Raw genomic sequence first — 24,899 nt, 5'->3', positions numbered from 1 at the left:
CTAAATTTCAAATCTCATTGTTCGCGCTTAACTGGTTTCAAAATAGTTATACGTTTCGTACTATTCCATATCTGTATATACACGCGAAAGTACACATATCCACTCTTATGAAGGAAGACAGATGCAGCTTAGTTTAGTCAGAGTGTGTTATTGTTTGCGAGCCATCCTATCAACTTCATTACATCACAGGTTACATCACACAAAAAGCAAGAATGGATAATGTAAGAAAAAAAAAACAGTTGTTCGTACTCGAATAAATATACCTCCCGGAAGACTTTATTTGAACCACCAACGAAGCCGTTGAGCTTGTAAGCAACGACCACAACCATCCATGGAGGCAGTTGTAATTCTTTGCATAGTTTTTCTTCTCTAGTGCTCAATCTAACCAGCAAACGGCTGGCGTTGTTTTTCTCGCCCTGAGTTTTGTCTTACTTGTTTGTTCACGCTTACATTTATGTAGTAATATTTCAGGCAGTAGGTAGTGTTCGGTTGTGGAAGATGAAAACCGGAAAATTATTTGTACGGTTTTGCAACACCGACACCACCTTTCATTGTTAGCTGCAGGTAAGCTTGGGTAATGAAGATGGTCTGTACAAGCTGGTCAGGCAAGACACAAATGGTGGTGTAAGAATTCTGACTGTTTGTTTTATTGAAACACGCTTTTCAAAGCGATGGATATATCATGCCGTGAGCCCAGTGTGTTTTTTTACATTGTGTCAGTGGCGTGAAAATGAATGTAAAACGAGATAACGTAAACATCTGGTAATACTTATTGACTTTGCAAGCTACGAGTGTGTTTTGTTGAATATTGTAAAGTATAAACATGGGTCATGGGTTTAAGCCCCGAATAGACCGTGCCCCCATACGTAGGACTGACTATCTTGCTATGTTAACAATAAGTAACTAAAAGCCCAGCCCACTTCACTAGTGGGTACAGGCAGGCCTTGACCGCCAGCGGTTGTTGTGCCAAAAAGAAGAAGAAAGTATAAACAATAGTACTACGTTCTTTTTCAATATCATTAATCGGAACCTAATTTACTTATTAGGACTATACTATAGTATAGCCATGATCCAATTTAATAGTTTTGCAATGTAATTCAAGTCAAGCCTTTTTAGGCCGTCCACAAGGACAGAGGAGAGGGGAGGGGGGGTTGGCCTAAACTGAGGAGGCGAGATGGCATGAAGCTGTTCGCCATTAAGGCCGGGATAGCAGACTGACAGATGAAGGCGCGATATCGTGAGCGGTTTCGGACTTTCCTGAGGCAGGCCAAGATCGCAAACCGCTTGACACGCTGTTACTCAATAGCACATGTTAGCAAAAGTTGCCAAGTAAAATTGTCTAACACTCATTAAGCCATTTGGACTAAGTTTTTATTATTCAGTACACAACTGCTCTAAAACCGTCTCTAACATGTACAAGAAATCGTTCCAAAAATGTCAAACGTTTAAAGAGTTTTTTTTACAAATGAGACAGTGTTGATAATAATTTGAGACTATCTAATTAAAAATATCATCTCTAGTTTATAAAATATTGCGAAAAACAATTGTTCTTCAAACATAATTTTCTCAAACAACCATGCGTCTCCATGAGTTTTGTTAAACATTGTGCATTTGCTTGCAAGAATACGGTGACATAAGAGTATTGGTATTGTAAAACCTCATACGAACTTATTTTAGACAATAGTAAAGTTAGCTTAGAAATCTCGAAAGATTTTATTTGTATGAGCACAGTTTACAGAAAAAGTCTTGATGTTAGCAACAGCCCAAATAATTTTCCACCTTTGTCATATATGCAATAAGATTACCTACGCCGAAAAGTTGTTGAGCTGCTTTCAGTTTCTTCGTCAGTTGAATTGAAATTTTCTTTACCAGCAAATACCCGCCTTGATTTGTAATCATAATTGAAGCAAACGAAGAACAAAAGTATAAATCCACCCGCATCGTTCTGCACACATGTGACTGGCAAGATGGTCTGATTCGAGGAAAGTACAAAAAACGCACAGACACATTGCGTTGTGCTAGCAGTGCGAAACAACTGAAAGTAGCACGTGGCAAAAATGAGACAGTAATGCTATCAAGATTTGCAAAGTTTTTCAAAAACACGGAGAACAATTAGCATGTAGCAAAAGTTTGCCTACGAATGTGGCATTGTGCGATACGCCAAACCGAACATAACCACAATCTTGCCACGTGTTTGTCTTACGGATGACAATATTTGACTTTACTTTAATGCTGACATAAATCGTGGGCTTGGAAGAGACCGCATGTAACCGGTGTGTAATATCATCGAAGATGATATTGGGAACGGTGTAATGATCTGAGAAAAGTATGTGTTCTTTTTATACATCGTAGCTACGCATAGTGTGTGGTATCGTCTTTGGTGTTTTGACACATTGATGAAGCTTGAAGGTGAATATCACACTACAGTTGATATATTTCAATTGACGTAAATAATACATTGGCTAGGAGAATAAACCTGAGCTTTATCAGGGAAATTAGAAATTAAATTAAGACGGTTTGTTATTCTCATAGCTAAAGCACCCTTTTAATTAAAATTTCGGTCAATTTGTTTTTTTTTTCAATAGCACCGCTATTGGAACCTTTTATTAGTTATATGTTGCTTTGGAACCTTGATAAACAATAGTTGAAAAATAGTTGTATAAGTAGAAATAAATAATTTTGCTGAACCATTTGGTACTTATAATGTTTGGGGCAATGTCTAATAGCATGGGGCAATGTGATCAACAAATATAAATACGTTTTGCTGAGAAACTGATGTAACTCCTATCGTATTCTATCTTTTCCTATACCTTAAACCCTTTGCTTATCTAGAAAACGCATATTTATGTTACTTACTTCTTATAATTTGTACAAGCTATTATAGATTAATTAATTCTTACATTTTTGTTGTTGTAGAGATATTCCATCCGTCTACGATGGTTAAACAGATATCTTTAGTTTAAGTCTAACATATAGTTTAAGTCTAGATACAAACACCTTTTACATATATAGGCTATGCAGTGATAAATATACAAGGGACATTTAAAATTAAGTTACTCACCCAGAAACCAGGCATCAACTCAAATTAACCAAGGCCTAGAAGTAGACAGCGTTAATTGTAGGATGGTAACGTGCGAAGCGGCGGATCTAACGGTAGGTGACCTTGGCAGTCGCCTGGGGCCCCGTCGATGTAGGTGCGCCGAAGATCTATAGTCTATAGTATGCAGTATGTATAAAAGTTGGCAGAGTACTTGCTCGTAGGGCCCCTCTACAGGATGGAAGTTGGGGGCCCATGGCCGTTAATCCATGAACACCGTCGTTCATCATCTATAGAGGGCCTCAAACCCGTCTTACCGCCTGATACCCTCCTAAATCCGCCACTGTGGCTGCGGCTGTCCAACCCAATCTGATAGCGAATCGCGTTTTTTTTATCTTCTGAACTATCTCAATCTGGTTTTAGTACGGCAGTGTCGTATTCTTACTATAATTTCCTATGTTATAGTTCTCTTGCCTTCTCCTTTCTTCTTCTTCTTCTTATGTTCATATGCCGCTTGGTAATAATTCTTATTTCTTTTTAACTTCTTCACCATCATTCACCAAACAGTCATGGTGCGGTGAAACACACCAGAGTGCGGTTAGATTGTTTGTATGCGTGCTACCACATTAAGCAGCATGAATGTACAGCAATTATCCGCAGTACGCGATACTCGATATACGCGAATTCGCAGTACGCGATTCCTCTAAATTTGACAGCTCCATGTGTTTTTTGCAAATATTTAAATTTTTTGAAATATGTTATGCTCTTTTTGAATTTCTTTAATGTTCTTAATGCATTTTTCATTAAATTTGTGCAAAAGATACCTATTGTATAACAAAAAACTTTAATGCAAAACTCTGTGGCGATATTTTTCAACCCTCGAACCGGTAGTGTAAACTATTTTTCCATAGGAATACGCTAGACGCGAAAACTCGAGATACGCTATTGCGCTCGGTCCCGTACGATAGCGTATATCGGATAATGACTGTACATTAAAAGTCACCCAGTCGACGTATCCTGTACGTTATATCAATAATCATTAGCAAATTTTTATATGAAAACCCATCCTTTTGAGAGTACATTTTTATATGTGCTGTAGCAAATTGCAATGATGAAATACATTCTTCTAAGCGGGCATTCAAGGTAGGAGGAGTTTTGGGCGAAGGGAAAGGGAAGGGTTTTCGATCAATTGAATGGTAAACATTTCATACGAAACCTTTTTTATTCGTGATGAAATAAAAATAAAGATCTAAACCCAACTTTTATTGCATCGTTCATTTTGCTGTTTTTTGCGTACCCACTCAGCTTTTTCCGTAAATAAAATCTGTTTTATCTTACCGTATCGTTGTCGATTATTTCGACCACCTTCCTGCGGACGGCACGTACTGGCCATAACGATGGAGAGGCACTATCATATGAGTAATGTGCTCTTCATGTTACGGTTATGGTTATGCTTCCGCAACGTTCGGCCGTACTGCCTGCACTGTATACATAGAACAGAACGCACCACATCTGTTCATTTGGGCTAACCTTACTGCTGGGATTTAGTTGGCCAGTTCGGGAGGTTATTTAGATATGCTCAAGTACACTTTTTCATCGCTGGGTACGCTTGTTGTTGCCGTTGTTCGTTGCTTTCTGCTGCCGCTGTGGTACGAGAGCTTTCGAAGTTCGCTTTCAATTTAGTACGAAGCTGATACTGGAGGTTTTCCGCCAGCATGCAACAACAATGTGCGTGTGTACCTTTTAGAAGAGCTAGAGTGGCTCGATTTTTTGAATGTCACAGTGGAGGAAAATACAACACACTGGCATGAAGGACATTCTATTCACTGGTTGTTGTTGCTCTGCCCTGTGAGAGTAGGCTATTGATTAAGCGCACAAACACAAAACGAAAAAAATAAAATGCAAAACATCTCGAGCATTCCGCAGCGCAAAGTGAATTCTCTTGTGTGTTTTATAAAGGCGATACGGGTTTGGCTGAAGCTTTTAAAAAGATTAGTACCACGCTGCAGCATTCTGGGGTATGAATTATGGTTGGACGCCGTGAAGCTACCGCAGCTTTGTCTTGTTGAGTAAATTTCCATTTAGCAAAGATTCCTAATGTTTTGGTACGGGGGTATATGTAACAACAATGCTTCTAGAATGTATCGTACGTGTATGTTACAGAGGCACCGGAAATACAAACATATGAATGGTATACAGTTTATTTTAACCAAAAAAAAAATGGGTTTTTAGTTGGTCTCCTTTTTCTTTCTTTTCTTAGTGTAAACGAGATATGGATCATACATGCAACGTACAATGTTGTCCGAGTCAATTTCCAATGTGAACAACATTACTCACCGCTTGCGAGATTTTTTTCGACAAATGTATGAGAGCTGTATAAAACCATCTCGTAAGCGGTGTATAACGCAGTTCGCAGTGAAAACTGATCCGGGAAACGAACCCCGTCCCGTCTTAATAGGAGCCGTCGCTTCTATCATCGGTGCAGGCGGCCAACGAACGGTCCAACGAAACCCTGTCCAACGTTTTTTGGTTGGTTCCCATATTGTTTTAGTATGTTCCCTCTACTTTTTAGTCTTTTCCCCATTTTTTTTTCATTTATATTGATGTCCAATGAGACGATGCCAATAAATAGTGATAACGAACCAAAAATCTATGGGATACGATGAATACATCGTGAGACGAACCCAAACAATTATGAGAACCAACCAAAAAATCGTGAGAAACTCTGTGCATTAAAACAAAAGATGTTATTTTGGAATTTTGAGTAAATATAAACTACAAATATATACCAACGCGAACCCATGTCACGAATAAACTGCACGCCTGCATTATCGCGTCGTAACAATATACAATACACCAAAGGAAAAACTGATTTGCATGTAATCGTTCGTACAGGCAGAACTCAAACATGGTGTAAGGAACAAAGCAAAATCTGCTGAATAATGATAAATAGTAAGCAGAAGGATGGGACGACCATTGCTTGCTGCCCTCGAGACAGCAAATAGAATTTAAACGCGATCCAGCAAACGTCAGCGCTCAAAAAGAAATACACATTGCCGACATTGAATATGGCAATCACGTCACATTGGGTCAATTTTCTGCTATTAAACTACTGTCTCCGAACCGTGAAGATGGTTGGTTGGTCGGTAGGTCGGTTAGATAAGGTCCGAGGGGTCCCGATTCCTACATTCTGGGCTTGTACGGTTTTCCCCAAGCACGGTTGAGAAACGTGGCGCGGGAAGAAAACAAAAACCAACCGAAGGGTCAGACAGTAGCATAAATACGGCGAAGGAGCAAAACGAAAGCGGAAATAAAAGGATCGTGCCATTCTTTCGTGCCATTGCGCTACTGGAGGGGCGGGTTTCTTCTTTATCTTGTTTTGCCGTTTCAATCTGACCACTATTTGCGACCGTGACCCCGCTGGTGCTGGATGATATAAAATAATTGAATCAATAGGACACGGCAATGGAATCTTCGATGAGTGGGATAGGAAAATATGAAAATGCCCACCAGAAGGCCAGATATGATCGGGCTCCAAATTAATGGATTAAATTAGGTTTGCATGCTAACCCTCGGGCGGCCGAGAAACGGAAGAAACATTTGGATGCTTCAGTTTCTTAAGTTTGTCGGTCTAATTTTAGGCCATCGTTTCCACTGCAATCACAACCTTTATTGATTACCCGGTGTTAAGTGTAGGAATGGAACAAATCTGCCAATAATGCTTGGTTTGGTGTGTGTGGCATGAATTAATTTTCCAACGCTTCGTAGATCGACAATCTGATCAACAGTACAGGAAGGCATTTGAAACGCAATTACCCCTCAAAAAAGTATTGCGATTGGGAGGCAAATCAGTGATTGTTTTGATTAAAACACAACCGAAATAAAGCCTTCTCTAGATTATGAAGTACCTGGTTTCACAAAACACGCATTGTGTCAAATGAAATTGCCCCGTTGCACACGCATGTACATAGCGGGCAACGAAATAAGCAAATGACATCAAAATTGCATGCGTTATCTCTGTCTCATTTTTTCTCATTCGCCCTTCTAGTAGTACCAGCCCCGTACTGGGATGAAGGGAAAGTACTTAAATAAAAAATGTCATTACTCTTCCCGGGGGTGCTTTTTTGCGAACGAGTTCATCACCCGGTGGACGCGACGTGAGCGATAAAAAGTTCCCTTACCAGGCAGGCACGTTGAACGGACGCAGGCTCCCGGGCAGCTCCCGAGCTCGTTAGTCTCGCTTTGTCATACATGTCAAGTCAGGGTTCAGTCTGCTTGATGGCTACCGCTACCCGATGGGCGTTCCTGCGGTCCATTTTGTGCTGCTCATTGACATCGTGTTTTATTAATACATCACCCCCAATAAACGTCAATATAATCCATTTGACGCTCGTGACGGGTGGTGAAGCATCAGTAATTAGTCAAACTTTTGGGTGTTTGATTTCTGCCATGAATAATGCATGAACGTTGGGTCAATTGCGCGGACCCGATGGACGGTGCTGGTCTCGTCCGTGGTTGCGTATGTCCAAGCGTATAAACTGAGCCTTCGAGGCCGGTCAATTTTCGGGGAAATGGTGATAATTATATCAATTTTCTCATCACATCTCATCTAGCGAGAGTGGTAATGATTTGGTTGAAAGCATTCCTGTTAGTTTGGTTGGTGTAGTTGGCAGGGTAGGAAAAACACATCACACAAAAACACATTCTATTATATTAGACAATGGAATCAGCTAGCTTTCATTGGATAAAACATTATGTTGTGTAAGAAAGGTTTAAAAAATAACCGGTACTACATCTGATATTTTATTCTCAAACATTCTTTCCGGCGTATGGATTAAACCGAAGGGAAACCCAATTAAACCAGAATTCCCCAAAGACTTTTAAATTGGACTGTCATTTGAGATGCATAGAAACATCGGCTAGCAGTGTTCGCTTTGGATAGCACTAACAAACTGGAGCTACTATAGAAGCTGGGAAAGTAATTTTCGTTACTTGACAGCGACTGGGGAAATGTCCGGGCCTGAAGCAAACATCGCGCTGAAATTTGCAAAATAGTAAAGTTTCTTCCGGTGTCTCCACCATCCCATCCACATTGGGTTGGTTCTAGTACGGCACAACATTGCCCCATGCCGGTGCTGAAAATAAATGGTTATCATACATTTATAAATAGTTTAAAATTGAGTTTGCCAAGCTTTTAAAGCGCATAAGTAAATGGTGCAACTGTAGGTACAGCATAGGCAAGTGAAGCGCATATCCTTTCCTTCCCGCGGGAGGCAAACAAAATGCTTTGACAGAACCACCACGGCATGCGTCCCGAGGTGGTGCGTCCCGTTCGAACGGCATGTGAGTTAGAAGGCATTAGAGAAGGTTAAGTGGCCATAAAAGTGTCTATTGTAGTAGGGTAATGGAACAGGAAAAGCCTTCGATACCGATGTACATACAATTGCGGTGATACTTTGGCCGTTACGCAGGGAGGATAAAGTTTTCGATAAAGCGAGACGGCCAGCTTGGAGGAAGCAACTACTGACACCCGTTTGAGCGAAGGCTGCGGTGATTCTCGCTTTAGAAGTCATTCGTTGTGTTGGCCTTCAGTTTTGGCGTTACTTGTTGCTTGCGGGTTTGAGCAGGCATTTCCGTCCAACCGGGCGCTATAATTGTGCACGTCGAGGGAAAAGTGCATATGATAGTAGATATGACGAACGGAAGCTAGAAAGTTTTTACACTGTATAAAATTAAATTAATCCACCGAAGCGTTAAACGAAACTCAAAAGTTGCTCCATCGTTGCGTCTTTCAAAACAGAACGTTACCCATGTCTATTGTCCTAAAGCTATTGGCTATCGCCCGATACTCGCTACAGATTGGAGGGGTTGGCTACACTTCCAACGCACATAAGTTCGCTAACTCATTACTCAAGCACTGTTAACTTTTATCGAAACATTAGAGAAGTGATAGAAAAGTTAGATCATAAATTACAACTGATACACCATGCTCACAAGGGAATCTACAGTTTACTTTGTTATAGCAAGGCATGTGTAGTGAACAGCATGTAAGCATAGCAGATAATTTACCCGTGATAAATTTGGTTTGAAAATAATTGCTTACAATTATTAAAAAGTATATTGTCTACCTTTTTTATTTAACACAATCACGTTAATGCTATGTTTAAAAACATATCCCTTGAAATATGTATCACATGAAATCGTCACCATCAGTGGAGCGTTTCGTACGATAATGTACGTTAATTTTAACGATCCCACATTCAATCGTTTTGAGCTGCTTGGTGCGTTGGTTCGCATACCAACAAACCATATTCCTTCAACATACAACAGAAACAGAACAAGTAAACAATAAGCTTTTGTGTAACGTACACATTAGTATCCCCACTGTTCTTTTCCGGAAACTCCGGCGCAGCAGGTGTTTCAATCACTTTACATTACGACCAGGCTTCCTAGCGCCATCAGCAGAAAACGTCTCAATATGGAAGAGCAGCGATGTGTTTGCTTCTTTTGGTCGATACATGAAGATGGTGTGGCCCATTTCTCTTGCGTTTTATTACGTCAGTGTACGTCTCTTTGGGTCTAATACTAGCCGAGGCACTCGTACTCGACGCGCTAAATAAACATGAATGTGTCACCGTTATTGATATTGATGGGCAAACTGTAATGTCTGCGGCGGCAGCTCGAAGCTCTTCGGCCGGTGCGAAGATGGTGCAACGGTTTCGGAGCTTCGGAAGCTTTTACGGTGAACAAATCACATCAGTATTTCAGGCTCGGTCTCGTTGCCATTCACAACCGCCCGGTAGGAAGATATTCAATTTCGCATTCTACTATTGCATATAAAAGTGACAGATTGTCGTCCGGTTTTCGGAGGGGAATATTTTGCAAATGTTTCGGCAAACTAAAATGAACTGTTTGGGGCTTTATTTATGTATAAAAATGTATTTAGTCGTTAATATTCATATTTCTATCGCGTAGGACTGTATGCCATTTGAACTGTTATTGGTTCGAATCAATGTGATCTCCAAAGAATGTTTCAAAAGAAATTGTCTTTAACTTTATTTCATTCAAGCTCCAAGGAACGATTTTATGCAACAGCAAAACAATTCATCACTGCATTTATATTGAGCTCGATGAACCGATGACGTTGCGATGAAATTACAGCGTAAATCGATCAACGGGAAATATAGTCTCTCATTCCAGAGGAACAATAGGCCGTACAGTAATGTCCTACAGGTATTTTACACCTTTTATCAACCAACGTGCAATCGGACGTAGAAATCACCCATTGGACCGATATATGCTATGTTTTAATTTTGCAGTGTGCTTGTGTGCCTTTCGTTGCAAACCAGAGGTCATGAATTGATAATTTTGCAAAAATATTGTGATTCATGCTTTTCCGTTTAAACCTTCATCGATAAGTGGAAGGGTTGGTCAGCAGATTCGGGCACAAATATCAAACGTTGCTACCCGAGCAGCTGCTGAATCTGAAATTTCAATTACGAATTAAAAATGTCGCATTTGCGTAGATTTGGCAGTATGTTTTTTTTATCTTAAAAGTAGTATTGAAACCGATACAGAAAAATTGGCCATTTTGTTTGGGATGGATTTCATGCACTGAGATCGATTATTTATTTCGAAACTGACCAACTGCTGCACACGAAAATGGCGGTGAGCGAATACAGATTTGCACAAAAAAATGTATTTGCTTGAAAAGTTTTTATCAAGCTACAATCGTTTTCACGGTAACAACAAAAGTTGCAATGCGGCCTTTTTGGACCGTTCCTCCGGAATTTAAAAAGAAAACAATAAGTTTATTTAGTATCATGAATGAACGCTATTAAATTGAGGGTTTCTGTCAAATTTGAAAATCAATCAATATTGTAGTATTTATATTCGATATTAGACCGTTTTCCAGTAGTTCGCGATTTATATGCTTTTCATTTTTTTTTGTATTAATCTAATACAGATGTTTTCTGTAAAAAAGCACATATTTACATAGTGCAATCAAACATATTTTGTGTTGAACTTCTCTTGAACATATTAAATGAGCGCACTGAGAAAAGTTTTTTAATAAAAGAAAAAGTACGTCAAGAATATTGATGTTGACAAGGCGCCAAACGCATTTGTCGTAATTAAAGACAAAATTTTAAAAGCATTCATCCGTAAAAGGCTGTGTAGAACGGTTGCCAAAAAAGTTGCCATTTGAAATACGACCCCAAAGAGACACAAGCCAACCAATGGCTAGATGGTAGCCAATGTGTCCAAATCTTCGCGTAATAGCCAAAGGAAAACTACCGAAAAGTCACTCATGTGAGCCGAAACCCATGCCCATGCCGGAAATGTGTATGTCGCCAACGGTCGTTTAACATTTTATACAGTTTTTGTTAGCTTTATGGGGGAAATTACGCGCGCTTGGCTTTTCATAGTAATAGACAGTCGATTATTTAAAACCCCTGCATCCGGCTGAACCATGTGCGAGGTTGCCATAATTTTTAATTTATTTTAGATGCTTGTGTCTGTTTATAAAATAAAGGATGCATTACGAAATTTAGAAGGAAAGTGTGCAAGAATTTCAATTTCCAATTCGTATAAGAAGAGACAAACATGCCACCATTATTGATCGATTTATTATTATGCTTCCATCAGCTCTGTCAGCTTATTGATTAATATTCTCGTAAAATTGATCATTTTCAATATCCGTTTCCGTTTTTTATGTTGTTACTACTATAACTATGGTACCCACAGGATGCTGCCATATAGCGTGGAGAAGGAACTGAGCGCGAACAATTCAATTAGCTCCACTTCGACCTTGATTTCCTCAGGGTTTTTGATCGTAAGACGAGTACGTGCTTTGTTCATAACAGCATTTCGATTATGAATCCGGTAAGTGGATATGGACTGAATGAAAAATACAGGTACTGCTGGAATGAAGCACCTGGGATCGAATCGAATTTCGTTGGACCCTAAGAGACACTAGCCCAAACATTACGATAGACAATGGAAAAACACACCGTACTCTTATGAACGTTATCTCTCTGAACGGTGAAGTATTCCTTTCTTTGTATACGTGTAGTTTGTTTAAAAAAATTAGGACGAGCAAAATTTATTATCTAAAAAAACCAAACCATTGTTTGATTTGGATGATTCATACTATACTTCAGTAAACATTTGGTTTTACTACACTCAAAAAACATGTTTATCTCTGGACTGTTTTTTTATGTTCGAATACATATGTTGTATTCAATAAAGACATCTGAATCATATTGCTTGAGTATTTTTTCATTTAGAGGAAGGTAAGTAAAGACGGACACCTTAAGGAAAATGTTAAAAATTTAGGAATATGGATACATTATCTTACTCTTATGTTGTAACAAAAATGTGTTTTTTACTTTTTTAAAAACTTTTATCTTTTAACTTTTTTCAAACTGTTAAGTTTGTATCGATTTTTGTTTGTGATGAAATAAAAACATTTTTTTCGTGCAGTATTGATGAAATGTACGGGTAAGAAGGACACCTGATATGGGAAAGATGGACACCATGGAGGGTAAGATGGGCATCTATATAAAACGATGGAAATTGAAGAGGTTTTCAATATTTTAACATATTACATTGCTTTCGACGTCCTGGTACGTACATAAACCAATCCTTGGCCAATTGTAACGACGGAATAATACAGAATTTAAAGCATTATTGAAATATCGGTCACTAACAGTGAACGTTGTAATAGCTTACATAAGCACAGTCTAAAACTCCCCTTTAAGAAAATTACTCCGCGGAAAGTCCGCGATCACAGCATTTTTGAGGAACTTGTTAATAGATCAAGCTATATTTTTTCTACCAACTTTTCTATCTTTGCAATCCCACAAAATCTCTCATCTATTCCTGAACGATGCCGTATTACTGCCTCATCTTTTTATTGCTTAAAGTTGTGCAAGTCGTGACAAAATATTTGATTTCGTGAAGCGCCTCATCAGCGTCGAGCGAGTAATAGCATAACGAATGGCTGCTATTTTGACTGGTGTTTCATTTCTTGCTTATTTCAATGCTTTCCTCTAGTCCTCTAGTAGACATCTTCAGAATATATTAAAATTTTAAGGTGTTTGATGAAATATATTCATCACCAATTGATAGAACAAGTAAAATAATTAAATAAATTTGGTGTCCATTCCTACGAAAGAGTGTCCCCTTTCCCGCTGGTGTCAGGATTCATAAACCACCAAGCACTAATATTTTTATTACTTTCATTCTCGTTCTTTTGTCAGTTTCTTGCTTACTAATTACGACAACTCAGCTAATGAAACTTTCGAATATATAAACAATGCAAGTTACAGAGCTTAAGATCCGGTGTATTCAATTTAGATCCACATAGGTGCGCATGATTTAAAATTTGTTTTGTGCGTAATGTGAACCAGCTTGGATGCTGCATTGTTGAATTATTGGAAAATTATCTTTTCCATGCATTACGAGAAGTGACACTGCGGGTAAGTCCGTCTTTACCTATCTTCCACTAACATATTTCATGTAACGTTAATGTCACTCACGGAGGGTAATACAAAGATCAGAAATTGCAAACAAGTACAATATTTAATTCAGCATAATGTAACCCACATCGCATTAAAACTAGAGGAAAAAATACAGCGAAGCAGCAGGATGTCTAATGACTTTTACAAAGCCGGACGTCGATTGTTTTCTATCCGGGCCGTCCCTTGATACCCACTGACCATAAGGCTACGTGATAAAATAACTAACTAGTAAGCCTATATAAGACCAAACATGCTGCGTAGGTCGTTTCCGCCAAGAGCAAGAAGAATAATCAGCTAAAACTAATGCTTTAAAGGAGATACTTAAAGTGTTGCAAAAGCCGGCAGCGTAAATGAAAGCGAAAACCAGCGGAAAGTACTTCACTCGATTTCCTGGTCACCTTTTTGCCATCCAATCTTGGGCGGAAGTTCCGGTTGCAAGGGTCAAAGGTATTTCATGGAAAAATGTGGAAAAAGGTTCAACTCTCTTTTTTGTTTGTCTGTTTGTTTTTTGTTTTGTGGCAAAAAAATCAAGGAAACTAGGGCCAAACATTTTCCCCGGCTCATTAGTCCGGTCATTACTTTCACTGGATTCACCCACCGTGGTGAAGATCTTTGGTTGTTGAACATGTTGTTGATTACAAGTGCGTACATTTTGCTCTATCTTTTTTTCATCGAAACCACTAGGAATCTGAGATGAAATGAAATGAGAGTGTTGAAAAAAGAGAAATAATAAATTATAATAATATTTGAATAAATTGAAATAAACAACAATTTATTTAATACATACTTGTTACATGTTCGACATACATTCACTGAGCACATACAGTATTTTTAGTTCAAAATCATGAATCGTCGTGTACTGGTAATATCGTTAGATGCCTTTAACCAAGGATTTTTGAATTTCTGGATCTTGATGGACATTTTAAGATACACTGTATTACGGAGAAATCGAAAAACACAAGAGAGAGACGGTTCTAACTATGGTTTGCAGTACTTTAATAAAAATCGTAATAAAAAATGCAAAATAAATACATTTGTAGTGCAGTGAGATGCAATTTTATGGGAAAGTCGTGATATGCGAGGACCCGAGGCTCACCCGAGGTTCATGTCCCAGCTAAATGTGAAAATTTACAATGTCCTGTGAAAATGTGAAAGAGCGCTTCTACATAGGGGAAGGTAGGTAAAGACGGACATGTTAAGGGAAATGGTTAAAATCTAGGGATATATAAGTGCAACGACCATGAAAATGTGTTGCATTATCTTACACTCATGTTTTATCCGAAAATGTGTTGAAACTTTTAAGTTTTCATCGATTTTTACGTTTTTTCATGGATGAAAAACATGTTTTATTTCTTCCAGTTTTGAAATGTTCGGGTAAGACGGACAGCTGATATGGGAAAGATGGACACCATGAAAGATTAGATAGTCACCTATAACAAAAGTTGGAAATTGAAGAGGTTTATAGTATTTTAACATATCCTATTGCTTTCCACATCATGGTACGTACATAAACCAATTCTAGGCAAATTGCAAATTGGGCCGGTCTGGTGGTACAGTCGTCAACTCGTACGACTTAACATCATGCCCGTCATGGGTTCAAGCCCCGAATAGACCGTGCCCCCATACGTAAGACTGACTATCCTGTTATAGTAACAATAAATCCAGCTGCTCCAGCTTTAGAACAACAGTCTAGAACATCCTTATAGGAAACTACTCCGCGAAAAGTCCACGAACACAGCATTTTTTAGGGACTTGTTAATAGTTTAAGCCATTTTTCACCATGTCAAAATGCAACATTTGATATTTGTAATCCGAAAGAATCTGTCATCTATTCCTGAACGATGTCGTATCAATGCCTCATCTTTTTATTGCTTAAAGTTGTCCAAGTCGTGACAAAATATTGGATTTCGTGAAGCGCCTCATCAGCGTCGAGCGAGTAATAGCATAACGAATGGCTGCTATTTTGACTGGTGTTTCATTTCTTGCTTATTTCAATACTTTCCTCTAGTCCTCTAGTAGACATCTTCAGAATATATTAAAATTTTAAGGTGTTTGATGAAATATATTCATCACCAATTGATAGAAGAAGTAAAATAAATCAATAAATTCGGTGTCCAGCTTTCCCTACGAAAGAGAGTCCTCCTTTCCCGCTGGTGTCAGGATTCATAAACCACCAGAAAACAATATTTTGTATTGCTTTCATTCTCGTTCTTTCGCCAGTTTTTTTCATTAATGATCACGTCAACTCATTCATGAAATAAAACTTCCGGAAATATAAACAATACAAGTTGTAGAGCTTAAGATCCGCAGCAGTCAAATTAGATCCATAAGGGTGCACACGATTGAAAACTTATGTTGTTCATGGATTTTATCAATGTTGCATATATTATGCCAAACATGTTCTCAAATGTGTTGTTTAATTTTAAGTTAGGATGCTGCATTGTTGATTTTTTTTTTAAATTACCTTTTTGTGCATTTATGAGAAGTGTCCATCTTACCTGCAGTGTACGTCTTTACCTACCTTCCTCTACACCCAGACGCAGCTGGGACATGAATATATGAAAATTGACTACCAGGTTCATAGGTCAGTGTAGAAGCTTCAAAGAGGGCCGGTACAAAACATTTAAGACGATGTTGAAAAAATCGAATGTACTGGCTAAAATGCAGTCCAAAAAGTTTCCAAAAATCCCTTACCCACCTGCAGTCATCTAGGCTCCTTGACTGCGACAAATTTTCTGCGAGCTCTTTGTGCTAATAAAACTTCCCGGTTTTAGAACAAAATCAAGGGCAACCGTGATTGTCGCGGGTTTGTGAAATTTTCACAGAAACGCTGTGCTCGCGTTTTGCGACGAAACAATCGAAGTTAGCCATACTTTGGTGCTAAAACGTAGACGGTTTGACAGATGTAAAGTGTCGCCAACAATTGTCGCGTATTTGTTGGGTCGTCTAGAAACAGTGCAACGAAAAAGTTTGACAACCAAAATCTTCTCGGTAATCCGCACCATTTTAATTCGATAATCCGCACTCAATCAAGTGCGAATCACCGAGCGTATACTGTACATCAAAGTGAATTGATATATCAGGTGGGCTTATCCAGTGTAATTTGACGTCTTAAAACGAAAAGAGGAAGAAACTCCGGTTTGACAGTTAAATCCATATCAAACTGGGTACTTTGATGATTTTTCCGAATACTCACTCCTAAGTCTGCATAAAATTGTCACTATTTTCTAGAGTTTTTGAGAATAATTCGTGATAAGATGAACGTCATTTGATAATGTGTTTACTGGAACTCTATTCAGCTATTGGTTAGAACTCTCCATATGCGTTCTACCGTTTTTTGTTCGATTTGTACACTATTCCTTTCTATCCGGTTAAACGCATTCACGTTTATAACTGACCGTCAAGCTAGTTTTTGGCTTCTTTCTTCTAACTACTCCAGAGTAACACCATCTACGAGTTCTGCGAGACACTGTTTCACTTTCAATGCATACTAGATTTTGCTATGGAATTGTGAAATCGTATGTCGATGTATTAGTGAGGAAGAACACCATAAGCCCACCTGATATATACACTCCCTTTGACTGTACATCCTGGGACAGCTCTATAACCGGGCCATTTTAACCAGAATGGGAAATAAACTTAACATTGCAACCATATTTACGAAGTACAGAAGATATAACAACCAGGCTAATAAATAACCCAAGTGCCACAGATTAAGCTTAAACGACTGGAAAATGGAATATCCATAGAAAAAAAACCAAAGGTCCATAGTTTCATTGGTTTGCTTAATAGATAATGCATAATTTCAATGCGAAACCATATAACAGTACAGAGGAAATGAGAAAGCTCTCCTCCAAGCGAGGAAACTCCACTGGTTGGGTATCTCACCAACAGAAGGCGCCACCAGCTTTTTGCTATTTTTAGAATTTATGAGTCGTTTGCCATTTGCTAAACGAAGTCTTTTTATATTCCGTTTAGGTTGAGAGCTTGAGTGGTTAAGAACCCTTTTAGTGGTCGTTTAGTGGATTTGTGGCACTTGGGAAGACACTACTTTGACTTAAGACCGTACTTTGCGGAACGGTGGCGCTTTTTAACAAGCACTTGGTACTCTCTGGATCCTTACGGCTGATTAGCCTGATGTGTTAATGCCTTAGTCTATGGCGCTTGGGTTCTGATTTTCTCAGATTTTCTTAGAAAAAGATATAGCGCTCATTTGTTTCAAAACGTTACTTATTTACGTTTTTATTATGTAATATTTATGTAATGTTTGGCCTCAAGTACACGAAGCGCGTTTCTGCTTCGCTTCCTTTGTATAACCCAAATAACCAAATCGTCCTTAACCCACTGTAAAACCACTTCAAACCCACGTGAGTTTGTGGTGGTCGATTCAGTCGTAAACCCATCAAATTTTAGAACAGTCGGAGCTGCCAGTTCCGATCCGATGTATTTATCTTGCCCAACCTTATCCCACCTTTTCCAAAAATGCTTTGAGGAAAAGTTTGGTCAAGGTTTGGCTTAGGTCAATGTGCTGGACAGGATTTTAACTCCTCGGTTGATTAAATTCATTCACTTACATCACTGCACTTCAACTTTAGCAATATTATTAGTCTATAAACTATGCACTGACCAGCGAAATGGAAGAGTTCATTCGCAAGTAAACAAACACACATATACACATATTACACATGAATGTTTTATAACAAACCAACTTAAACACACACGTTTAATTGCTTCCTTTGCACAAATAAATAACATTTTTAACACAGGTGAAACATGTTGAGCAAATAAATTGCACGTGCATAAAAATCTGACTTCAACAAAATTGAAGTGGTGGCTGCTTCTGTGGCCGTGTGGCTTAACCCACCAAACTGATAGTTTTTTTAGCTTTGTTTGATGGAACTGGATGTTTAGTACAAGAAATTGGTGGCGTTTTCGGTATCTTGGTTATATGGGAACTCAACACATTTTGGGGTGATTTTGAGCAAATGAATTAACCTTGCATAAAAAAACTTAAAGTGGCCGCTTCTGTGGCCGTGTGGTTTAATCCACCAAACTGATTGGCTTTGTCTTCTTGATCTTCTTTTGCTACGTTAGTTTTAGTACAATAAATTGTGGGCGTTTTCGGTATCTTGGTTTTTTGGGAAAATATAAAAAAGTTGTTCTAAAAAATATTTTGTACTCTGGGTTACGTTTGCTACGAGCTGTCAATTGCCCAAACGCAGATTTGCTGTATGGGAATGTTTGCCTGGTTAGCACACTTGGAATTGGATTTTATCTGGTCAAAAGTAGCCTTCCGGATAAACGAATCATGGTGATGAATACAGACAAAGACAACGCTATACCGAGTAGTGGTAGTTGTTGGTCTTCTACCGTGGAGAAGGGACACGCGTTGCTAAAGAAAAACAGAGACCACGATATATGCGACGCAATATTTCCTCTTTCTGTGGATCGAGAAATGAGACTCAAGGTGTAGGAAAAAATTCTCATTTTATTTTTTTACTCGCCCGCCTTAACACGGTAAACATTAAACAGTTGATTACTATGCAAACGATTGTGGTGATATTCTGGTATTAAATAAAACGACATTTAGTTAAATGTACCATCAGTGTTCGGGATAAAGTATAGTACAAGGAATTTATTTACAGTCGCTTTTGCCAAAGTAACGGTATTCTATCTGCACCTTGAATTGCACTGGGACAATGTACAGGTGTCGTACAAAAGCATGCCTGTGGTGGAAAACACAAATGAAGGGAAAAGTTAGAGTGCGTTGAAGTGCAGTGCTCAGTTGCATCTAGCTTTCGGGTGATGAGGAGAATTAATTAGTTCGTGTTTTACTCATGTGACTACATATATGATATATTGAACGTGCGAAGATATTGTTGTAAGAAGAATGGTCTGTATTTGTACCAATTATTGTGCATAGTTTGAGCATGCCGTCACGTTCACTCAGATGTGTTGACATGCCAGTGTTTCTATTGCACTGGTCGCAAAATGATCATTGTTTCCGTTGCTGAGGAAGCGGAAGCGCCCTCAATACAATCTACTGAGAAATGTGTATGTGTGTACATGGGTTTATTTTTTTCGTTTCAGCAGAGCTAAAGATGTTGTATGTCGTGTAACGTCCCGTCTCTTTTAAGCAAATTGTTTGTATATGCGTCCACCTGTGAAGTGTGTTGTGCAGTTTGTGAAGTGCAAGAGTGCGTTTTTATATTAGTGTGACAAACCGGGCAGTGCTTCAGTGTTGCTATTGGCAGAGCAGTGTTTTTTTTTATTTATAATTTTGAAAGTTGAGTTATCCCAAGCGTCTGTCGTGCCGCAAAAATAACAAAAAGCAGTTACGTCAGCTCCCGGAACGGAAAATAGAAAGTGAGCGACATACAATTGCAAGCCAGTTCCTGTGCAGCGCAAGCATAGTGGGAACGGCACGATTTTGGTAATTCTTGAGGATCTACATCTCCCTGCGCTGCAGCGATTTAAAGCTCATCCAACCCGCCTAAAGGCAAAAGTCATCACCAAGAAATAGCATTTGCAACGCTCCGGTACAAAAGCATCGTACAGCGAGTTGGTGAACGTGGGTCGACTGCAGCCAAAACAGGCCAGCAACAAAGCCTCGCGATCATCCCATCCCATCGCGGCAGAGGGTGAACCCAAGCTCACCTTTGAAATTCCGTCCCACCTGAAGAGAACCCTCCGGCTCAACCTGCTTCCCCTGGAATTCGTCTACAGCGCACGTACCTTTGACGAACCTCTTCAGTTGCTTCATTCAAGGTAGGCTTCTTCGGCCGGCCTGTGGCAAAACAAGTTTTTCTTCGGGGCCCTATTGCATCCTCTTCGTTCGCACTTGTGTGTATCGGAGCGGTCTCTGGCCGCACGCTCTTTCTTTCGCTCGTTCGCGTTTTCTCCCCAACCGGATGGTTCCAGTCCACACAGTGGGTTACGTTCATAGTCTTGAAAGAAGGAATATTTGCAAAAAATATCTTTTTTCTATCCTCCTGTATCCTGGCCGACATGGTCATGTAGGTCGTTAGACAGGATTAGAAGAAGAATATTTTGGACCAAAAACTAACGGTCGTTACTCAATTAAAACAAAGCTTTGTACGCAAATTCAGATAAATATGTGGACTAAACTCAAATCCTTTAAATTATTCAAGGGAGATCCTTTCAAGCTTTGTATAAACCCGTGTCGTCCCCCATACGAAGGACTGACTCCTGCTATGGGTAATCAAACCAATAAGTCGATAATAACTTTGCCAATTAGTGGAAGAGGCAGGTCTAGTCCGACAACGGTTGTGTTGCGTCAAATAAGAAAAGAATCTCAGATAATACATTATTGAAATATGTCTTTAATTGTCGATGCAATTATCTAAATTATTGATTAAATAATATGTCCATCGGAACCAATGTTAAATGCTGAACTGACGCGATATATTTTTGTTTTATTGGTTTAATAATATGAAATGCTGTGCGTGTTAACATGCAACCATATTGACCCATTGTGAGGAGCCCGTTCATTCCATTTTTATGGCCGGGCGAACACCACCACCAGCACCAACAGCAGCAGCAGCAGCAGCAGCAGCAGATGCTTGCATTTACCTTCTTTCCTTTACCTTCTGCCGTACTATGCCACCGAGTCTAGGCTCTTTGCTTCGTTGGATGGCGTCTTCGCTGGTCCCTTCTCAATACTTACGGCCCGTCCCGTTGAGCGGGGGAAACCCCAAAAGCAATCGTGGACACCATTGTAGTATTGCTGTGACCGCCACGACGAACCGGTTTCGGAATCGCATCCAACGATGTGCGCGCGCAAAGTAGCTATCCGAAAGAGGCTGCTGCCTTTTTTTTTGCTCATGCACGCGAGTGTAAAATGAATCTAACCGTTTCGTCATATAACCTGAGGGATGGGCGATATGCGTCTGGTAAGATCGGGCTTTCAATCTTACTACTGCTGCCCCTGCTGGGCTTCAAATCGTACGATCGCACACTACCGATTATAACAGTAAGTGCCAGGGGAGGATGGTGTGGTAAAAGCAAATAGCACACGCATTCCTCTTTCTATTTAACATTCCTTTGCAGAAGCTGTTGCTTCCCACAAAATGCATGCAAAAAGGGATGATGGGTTTTCTATTGAATGGTGCGTCAATTGTGTAACATTAACGGTGGATTTTTGTTAGAAAAATGTAATGAGGAAAGGAGTGAAAAAGCAGCTTAAAAAGATAGATAGTACCACTGACTGGTTTTGCTCCTTTGGAGATGAATGAAAGCACGGTAAAGGTGTTATCAATCATTCAAGGCAGTCTCATGGACGAAGGAACGGCTGCAGATCGACCTCATGCTTGTAGCACTGAAACATATTTTCAACTTTAACTCATCACTATTGATCCTCAAATCCATTGAAAGAGTTTTAAGAGCACACGTACAGCCCTTAAAACACTTTTCTATTTTCGTTCATTAATATGGATCGTGCCAGTTTTCTCAGATGAGTTACAGCTTGAGAAAACATAAACAAAAGATCGTCTTCTTCTAGATGAAAGCCTCTCGCATGATGCTAATGAAACGAAGAATAGGCAAACATGAAAAAAAAGATGAATGCGGTTAAGGCTGACTTTCTAGTGTTATTAAAACATATTTGTGGAACATCTTTACAATACTACCTTCAAACCGTACGCCATGAAACATGAAAGGAATGCAATGTAAAAATTGTACATCGTTTGTTAGTCAACCAAATTCTTTTCATAACTTGTAATCTAATTTTCAGTAAATTTTGCAAATTTCGGTAGAGGAAACAGACACTTCAACCCATTTTGATTTGCAGCCAGGTTTGCGTTTGGCCTTTACCTCTTGAACTTGGGTTATCTGTTTGTTTGATAAACCAGTGGAATCATTGAACCTTCTGCTAATCGTCAAAGGAAGTGGTTTTAAACATCGTGCTGTGGGTAGGAAACGAAAAGATGAGAAACGTGTGTGTATTTTCCATTAAAAATATTCACCAGTTATCGAAAACGTAAATTGAATTTAATGATTTGTATCCATACGCTGTTTGGTCCAGAGCTATATGTGCAGTTCAAACCATCAGCGCCTCCTCGATGGACTGCCAGTGGAAAGTTTCGATGTTGCTGCGATGTGGGTTCTGGGTTTTGGTCTTGGTAGCCATGAATACATATCCACCGTGTAGCAGCGTCATCACCTCAGTTGTTTCGGTTCGCAATTTGTTGAACCACTCGTCTGAGAACGAAAGCACCGAAACGCGCCGCGGCGGAGACAGTGGGTTGGTAAAGGGAGTTCAGTTTTAAAATATATGTGAGAAAATCGTTGATTCGTAGAGGAAGTAGGACGTATGGCGGTCGGTTGTTAGGTATCGATTGCCGTGCATGCATGGGTATGTTTCGTTCCATTCACCAAAGTAAAGGTGGTGGGGCCTGCTGGCTGGTACACACGCGTTGTTTCGTTTGATGCGTACCTTTGGGGAATTGGCCGTGTGGCCGTGGCGAACCTTTTGCTGTGAAGCATTTGTTTTCGCCGTACGTCTGGAGGTGTAGTGGTAGCATGGTTTTGGCGTGTGGGCCGTTGATTAACCTGTGTTTGTGTGGTGCGATGGCTACCGGAAAATCGTGATAGTTTATTACATACCGGTACAGCGTGTATGAGCGTTATGGCTCCGAAATGATATCATCGTGTCTTGAATAAAGCTTGTTCTGTGCGAAAGAATGTTCGAAAAATTATATCTCTTATCCAAGACGTAATCTGCTTTATATAATACGATACAGCTACTAAGCAGTTGTAGAAGATGTATTCATAAGTGTGTGCTTTATATAAACATTTTCAGTGCAATTGAAGCATTGCGTGTCACGCTGAAAAATAAAAGAAATCTCATAAAAGCTTCATGTTGCCACGGTTGCCCTTACAGCTATTTCAAATCATCTACACGGCACGAACATGACATATGCATTGTAATGAAATGGGCTGTCTCTCTCCGTGGCCGTTACGTACTTTGTGGATGTTGTCGAGTATGTTTATTAAAAAATCACGTACTGGACGCCTCGATGCGTGCCGCTGATGGAAAGGACGGTCCTTCTTTCCGCAGTTCATAATTGTAGTAAAGCTTGTATGGTGTAGAACGCAAGATGGAAACTCCTAAAGACATGTGCTCCGTGCGGTAACGGGAAACACACAATCCATTGGTCCAGCTGCATGATGTGCGATACCGAACGGAGTGTAGACCGGGGTTAGTCGTGTCGTTTTTGCGTCATTTTCTCAAAGGGGTTGTATTAGTAGGGGTGCGAACGAGAAACCCCGGAAGATAGTAAGAAGATGAAGGGTCGAAGAATTGTTATTGCGTGGTGTAGAACAACTACCGTGCGGGCTCGAAAATGAAAGCCTACGACTGGGTCACTTCCTTTTAAGGTGCATTTCAGGCATGGTGGAACAATTTGGGAAACAGCAGTAATGACAAACATCCGGCACATGCTATAGGAGCGGGTTTTATTCTGAACGGATGCACGGAGGAACATGCCAAGTGGTTTCAAGTGCCGTGTAAGATATTGGTTGAAAAATATGATACTCAGTTAAAGATGCTTAACGTGATAATCGTTGGAAAATTAGTGTGTGGTTTTGTAAAGTTGATGAAACTGTCAAACAAGAAGCATTAAACTAGGTACGTCATTAGAGTAGTTTATTAGCGGCGGAGCATTCATCTCATCGAGGAACATAATGTAATAACCTGATGATATTATAAAATAAAAAGTACTAAGCTGATACTTTGTACTAAAAAACGTTTCCCACGTCAATGTCACGAATAGGAAAACTGATTTGTCGGATAAAAGTCACTTTGAAGCAAATGGTGGAGCTTAAGTGTATCACCGTATATGGGTCATTCGGGAAAATGATTGTTGTGGTTTTAACCGTCCTACATTCGCCGGTCCGAAAGCTTCAAGATGAAGATAGTCACCGGTTTGGGCATTACAATTTTCCCTGTTTCGGTAGTGTGAATTTCTATGAACCAAACTCCACTGAATCGTGTCATGTGACCTGGTTGCTCGAAAAGTAAGGCGCCGTTTATTGGGTTAATAGAAAAATTTCAAATATTTAGCGACCAAAGCGCCGGTTAGTGTGCACTGGAACTTGTGTCAGTTGAATTTGGCTGTATAATGACGAATTGCGGATCGTTCGAATGTATGTCGTGGGACATACGAATGTATAAGAAATGTGAATACTCTTGTAGCGTTGATTAAATTAAATATGTGAACTATGTTATTACTACGTCATGTGAAGTGTATTTTAAAGTGTAAATTTGAAAGTGTTGTAGCTAATTTATGACACACTCTTCCGCGAGCACAAGTTTCACT

The 24,899-nt window shown here is 39.5% G+C and overlaps 1 protein-coding gene and 1 long non-coding RNA gene across 17 annotated transcripts in view; one reads left to right on the top strand and one right to left on the bottom strand.

The window, feature by feature from the left end:
- The first annotated feature begins 18,908 nt into the window (after window positions 1–18,908).
- Window positions 18,909–24,899, top strand: part of LOC121598389 (rab11 family-interacting protein 4B) — a 49,208-nt gene continuing 43,217 nt past the window's right edge. For 6 of the 16 annotated variants that reach the window (XM_041925138.1, XM_041925141.1, XM_041925136.1 and 3 more), the window contains exon 1: window positions 21,402–21,473. In XM_041925138.1, the coding sequence (XP_041781072.1) occupies window positions 21,422–21,473 (52 nt within the window). In that variant the 5' untranslated portion in view covers window positions 21,402–21,421. Of the gene's footprint in view, window positions 19,128–19,258; window positions 19,454–19,650; window positions 20,329–21,401; window positions 21,474–22,833; window positions 22,934–23,634; window positions 23,780–24,899 lie in introns of those variants that run through there. The other 10 variants (XM_041925151.1, XM_041925143.1, XM_041925148.1 and 7 more) reach the window with 10 other exon arrangements.
- LOC121598391 lies at window positions 21,944–23,239 on the bottom strand. Its single transcript, XR_006005548.1, has 4 exons — window positions 23,185–23,239; window positions 22,545–22,779; window positions 22,209–22,484; window positions 21,944–22,102 (listed from the first exon to the last, which is right to left on the bottom strand). It is a non-coding gene; the product is annotated as an uncharacterized LOC121598391 (long non-coding RNA).

Source organism: Anopheles merus, chromosome 3L (assembly GCF_017562075.2).
Source record: "Anopheles merus strain MAF chromosome 3L, AmerM5.1, whole genome shotgun sequence".
Lineage (NCBI taxonomy): Eukaryota > Metazoa > Arthropoda > Insecta > Diptera > Culicidae > Anopheles > Anopheles merus.
Note: the sequence above shows the minus strand (reverse complement) of the source record. Positions and strands in the feature narration are given on the sequence as shown.